The 5,759-nt window shown below is 41.1% G+C and overlaps 1 protein-coding gene across 1 annotated transcript; it reads left to right on the top strand.

Annotated features, from left to right (window-relative positions):
• The first annotated feature begins 4,078 nt into the window (after window positions 1-4,078).
• On the top strand, window positions 4,079-5,133 carry LOC110796865 (uncharacterized). Its single transcript, XM_022001947.1, has 3 exons — window positions 4,079-4,083; window positions 4,176-4,804; window positions 4,892-5,133. Exons 1-3 carry the CDS (start codon window positions 4,079-4,081, stop codon window positions 5,131-5,133), a joined length of 876 nt encoding a protein of 291 aa, XP_021857639.1.
• Window positions 5,134-5,759: the final 626 nt, after the last annotated feature.

The following is a 5,759-nucleotide window of genomic DNA, read 5'->3' as shown; positions in this document are numbered from 1 at the left end:
CTCTCGCGGTGCAGCCCATGCACGCACGTTGGCTGTTTGTCTAATTCGAGCCATGCCGTCCTGCATAAGGGACAGGACGTCTGACTTTAGCAAAAGAAAGAAAGAGATGGGCGTCATAACCCCCAAGGCGAGTACCGGTGAACCAGATGGCCGCGGCGAGGTCATAGGTTAGTCCAAAGAACGAGAGTGGGAGGTGTTCTGGAAGATGTGCAGTCCATTATTCTTGGCAAGAGGTCAGGTACTCTCATTCCCGATCGGATCGATATTGGCTAAAACCCTCCACAGAACACTATAAACAATAAAAAAGAGGGGGCCCATAAGCATACAGAAAACAAAGTTTTGATAGAGAACTTACCAGAAAATTATCAAACCGATGAGAAGTCTTGACAAATCCTCTAAATCCTCAAGAACACTGGACAACGAATCCAAGAACACTCAAGCGCAAACACAAGCAAATCTTTGGCAGAACGAAATTTGCTTTCTCTCTCTAAGAAAATTGCTCTGAAGTAACAAAAGAAAAATGAAAGAAGTACTGAAGCTTTTAAAGGAAAATCTAAGCTCTGAAAAGCCCCCACACGTGGCACTCCCTCCGATCAAGCAGCCTACCCCACAGGGACAAGGGGCATCCTCCTTGAGGGGCAAATGATGTGGCCTAAAAAGAATGCCACTTGACTGTACCATTAAAAGCCCAGAAAGAAGGCCCAAAAGCCCACTAGCGGGTAAATCTCCTTGAGGGGAAAAAGCCCACCATTACTCTTGACTGAACCCGTACTGTCACACAAATAGTACGTAAACGGATAAAGTATTTAAGTGAATATATTGTTAATTAAGTACTCCATTTATGAACATTCGTATACGAAGGATCTCGGTTCCAATGGGAGTTGAAATCGTCAAAAGGCAAAATAAAGAATACTCCTGAAATGATGATATTGCCGGAAACGGAAATATGGTTCACGACGAAAATATAAATATTATCCAAGTCGTAGATGTTGCCGGAAACGGAAACATGGTTTGTATCGGAAAATATTATCGGAAATAGAAATATTCCTGGAATCGGAAATATTGCTGGAAACGGAAATATTATCGGAATCGGAAATATTGTCGGAAAAGGAAATTATTTCCGGAAGCGGAAATATTAACGAAAACGTAAATATTTGTTCGAAACGGAAATGGATTCCGGAATCGGAAAACGAATCGGAAGCTCAACGAGCGACAAGCCGGCAAGCGAGCCGGCCCATCGCTCAACAAGCAAAGGCCGAGCGCATAGCACTGAGCACGAAGCCCAGCGCCAGCGCCCAGCCGATGGGCTAGCGACACAGTTGGTCGCGCCAAGCAAGCAAGGCAGCAGCACACAGTGGGTTGCGCCAAGCAAGCAAGGCAGCAGTAGCACCGTGGGCCGCGCCAAGCCAGCAAGACAGGAGCAGCAATGCAAGCCCGCCAAGGCAAGGCCGCAGCGCGCTGGGCCTTCGACCAGCTGCGGTTGTGGCTTGGCCTAGGCAGGCACGCGCACCAACGTGGCCCATTATTGTGGCTGCGTTGGATTGCTTCATCTTGGGCTCCAAGAAAAGTCTGATTGCTTAATTCCCAAGTAACCTTGGATTAAGTATTCCTAGTCCTACTGGAATTGATTTAATTAAGAGTTTAATTAATGTTGCAATTCTAATTGGATAAGAATTCCAATCCTAGCAGGGTTGGTAATTCTATTCCTAGTAAGACTCAAATTCCTTATTCCTACCCTATAAATATGAGGCTAGGCCCTCATAATTATACACATCAATTACAAATTGAAATCATATTCTTTACTCACATTGTGTTCAAGGGAGAACATAATATAGCCTAAACCGAATACATAAAACCTTAAGTAAAATCCTAGTTGGTTAAACCTAAGGCGGACCCGAACGTGTTGTGGACTTTCTACAGAGGGGCAGCGTTTGGGGCTCTAAAGACTTGTTCTTGTTCGGTTCGGGAGCAGCTAGGGATGGCACGCATCACATTGTATGTAACCTAAATTATGCTAATTGACTATGTGGCCATTAATTTGGATTCTGGCTTAATGGTTTGTTTGCATGAATTATATTATTATATTATTCATAACCTAACACCCGGAATACCCGGTTAATTTGTTTTGTTAGTTAAAAAATTTGGATAGTGAGGATACTGGAAAATGGATAGTGAGTTAGGGTTTTTTTCAATTTCACTATCTTCTTTGTCTCTCTGTACCCTAGGATCTCTGCCGTTTCGACCTCTCTTCTCCGTCTCTCCTCTTCGTCTCTCCAATCTTAAATGGTCGTCGAAGTCCAGCAGCATTGCCTCTCTTATATCATAAGCCTGTAACATCCTTCAAGGTGACTATTTTTCTTTGAATAGTGTTAATTCGATTCTGCTTGATTCCATTCCAGTTGATTTTAATTGTAACTCATAATTGATGTTTTGGTGTTTCTTGTAGAAGTGTATAAATTTATATACCCTTTCATCAATTACTGAAATAACATACCTTAGGTATTTTCAATGAATTATCTTGCTAATTAAAGTATTATTACATCTTCATCTACTTCGTATATTAACTTGATTCAAGAAACCTAGTTACCAGTAATTATCAGTGGTGAAGGTTTCAATTCAAAACCTCTTAGCTGAGAGACTTTCTCCCCAAGTTTTCACTCGGTGCATGTTAGCTTAACGTGCACCGCAACCATGGCAGGAAAATCTGGCTCGAAATCTCACAGAAACAAGCATGGAAATTGAAAAGGAAAACCTCGAGGTCCATCATCGGATTCCCAGGCATTGAAAACGCGCAGTATTGAGGAGGTTTTGGGGGTTAAAGCTCTTGATTTTGGGGTTGACAATGAAGTTTTTAGGCCAAAATCTGGGTTGAAGCATCTTCAAGCTCGTTCAGAATTGCGTCACTCATTCAATGAGTTCTTGGAAGTGATTCATGGCTCAGCAAACCAGTTGAAGCAAGGTAATACTCGATCTAATATGGAGGTTGGTACGATCTCAATCCCTATTCTACAGCAATTTGATGAGGTTGCGAATATTCATAATGTTGATTCGAATACTGTGAATGATAATATGAATACTGAGTATATTCATTTTGATAATGCTGCTGGAAATGATGTTCATGATAACGCTTTTCACCCTGTTGAAATTGAGGTTGATGACATTCAAGAGGAGATCGATTTCTGGAATTCAGCAGTAGTTTGTTACATTGTGGGAGCCAATCCTCCTATCAATGTTATGGAGGGTTTCATTAGGAGAATCTGGAAACAGCTGAATGTTGATGAGGTAGTGATGGTGAGGAAAGGGGTGTTTCTAGTGAGATTCCTTACTATGGATTCAAGGGATAAGGTGTTGACAGGCCATTACTTCTTTGATAACAAGCCCTTGATTCTGAAACCCTGGAACCCTGATATGGACATGGACAAGCCAGAACTTCAGTCTGTCCCAATATGGGTACAATTGAAGCTACACTTTAAATATTGGGGGGGAGGGCTCTGTTTAAGATTGTAGCACAAATAGGGAAGCCAATCAAAAGAGATCAAGCTACAACATGTAGAGATAAGCTGCAGTTTGCTAGGGTAATGATTGATGTCCCACTGACTCAAGAGTTGCCTGAACATGTTTCATTTAGAGATGAGAATGGAACAATGGTAAGAGCTCCTATTTTCTATGAATGGAAGCCAACACAGTGTACTAAGTGAAAGATGATGGGGCATTTGCAAGGTGATTGTAGGCAAGGTAGGAAAAGAGTTTGGGTTAGGAAGCAACCTGCAATACCTACTCAAACAGCTCAAGTGACTAGTCCTATTGTGGATCAGGAAGGTTTCCAAAGATCATTAAGGCCCATAAGGGTGAGAGTTGAGTTAGAACAACCAGTTAGAACTTCTAATGCTTTTCAGGTATTGGATGTGATTGAGAATGATATTCTGATGGGAGAGCAAGTGCAAGGGGTTGTACAAGGGGGTGATCCAACTGGAAGAGGGGACTCTTCTGAATCTTATGGATAGAGTGTTAGCTTGGAATGTTAGGGGTCTGAACTCCACACAGAAATAGGATGAAGTCAAGCATTTCATTCAGAAGTATGCTGTGGGTTTAGTTGGGCTCCTAGAACATAAGGTAAAGCTCTCAAACCTTGGGAGACTGTATCAAAGAGTTTTTGCAAATTGGTGTTTTTCTAGCAACTCTAGCTTTCATGATGGAGGAAGGATTGTGATTGCATGGAAGTCTGGATGTTTTAATGTAAATATAGTGGCTGCTTCTAGTCAGTTTGTGCATTGCCATGTTACTCCAGTCAGTGGCATGCATAGCTTTTATTGCACTTTTGTTTATGATTTTAATAATCCTAATTTGAGACAGGAGTTGTGGAGGGATTTAGGATTACTTAACACTCAGGATCCATGGATTCTGTGTGGTGATTTTAATAGTGTGATGGCAGTTGATGAAAGAATTGGGGCCCCTGTCAGACAGAGTGATATTGTTGATATAAGTAATTGCTTTCACAACTGTGGAATGGAGGATATCAAAAGTGTGGGGAATTTCTTCACATGGAATAACAAGCAGCAAGGCACTAATAGGGTTTTCTCAAAAATAGACAGATTCATGGCCAATCAAGCATGGCAAGGAATCTTTCCAGCTGCTGAAGTTTGCTTCATGCCTGAAGGTCATTTTGATCACTCACCTGGTCTTTTGACAGTGTATCCTAGGAGTGATGGAGGGAGGAAACCATTCAAGTACTTTACAATGTGGAAGAGTTCTCCTGTGTTTTCTGAAACTGTCAAGAAGGCTTGGAGTAGTCACATAGATGGAAGTAAAATGTTCAGAGTGGTTTGTAAACTTAAGAAAGTTAAGCAAGCCTTGAGATAATTGAATAAAGTTGGCTTTACTGATGTTCAAGCTGCAGATCTAAAGGCCTATCAGGAAATGGTGAATGCTCAAAGTGCATTACATAGCAATCCTACTGATGCAAGTGTAGCTGATGCTGAGCTGAAAGCTATACAAGAATATAAAGAAAAACATAAGGCATACTTGGCATTCTTAAGTCAAAAAGCTAAAGTTAATTGGCTTAAAGAAGGAGATGAAAATACTGCTCTATTTCATCAAAGCATCAAAGCTAGAAGAGTTCAAAATCAAGTTTAAAGTATCTGTGATATGACTGGAAATTGGAAAGACACAGCTGATGAGGTTTCTGAAGCCTTTTTAGTTTATTACAGAATGTTATTAGGCACCACTCATGACCACAGAACTCCTGTTATTAAACAAATAGTTCAGCAAGGTCCTGTGTGTCAGGACCATCACAAAAGTATTCTCAATGCCCCTTACACTGCTGATGAGGTTAAATCTGCTTTATTCTCTATTCCAGGAGTCAAAGCTCCAGGTCCAGATGGTTTTGGGTCTTATTTCTACAAAGATGCTTGGCATATTGTTGGAGATGAGGTTATAGCAGCTATTCTGGATATGTTACAGAATGGGAAGCTCTTGAAGGAGATGAATCATACTGTCATCACTCTCATCCCCAAGACTAAATGTCCAAAAGATGTGAGTGAATTCAGACCAATTTCATGTTGTAACACCATTTATAAGTGCATAACAAAGGTCCTTTGTGGGAGATTAAGACAAGTATTACCTGATCTGATCTTGGAAAACCAAGGTGGTTTTGTTCATGGTAGGTTTATTGTCCACAACATTATGGATGTTCAAGACTTAGTCAAGCATTATGGCAGGAAGGCAGTCAAACCTAGATGTCTCATGAAGATTGATCTTCA

Source organism: Spinacia oleracea, chromosome 4 (assembly GCF_020520425.1).
Source record: "Spinacia oleracea cultivar Varoflay chromosome 4, BTI_SOV_V1, whole genome shotgun sequence".
Lineage (NCBI taxonomy): Eukaryota > Viridiplantae > Streptophyta > Magnoliopsida > Caryophyllales > Amaranthaceae > Spinacia > Spinacia oleracea.
The sequence above is the reverse complement of the archived record's forward strand: the minus strand, read 5'-3'. Positions and strand labels throughout refer to the sequence as shown.

Excerpts from the sequence above, each read along its gene's own strand:
- LOC110796865 (XM_022001947.1), top strand. Across the intron at positions 4,805-4,891 it reads GAGTAGTCACATAGATGGAA|CTGCAGATCTAAAGGCCTAT; the intron begins GTAAAATGTTCA and ends CTGATGTTCAAG.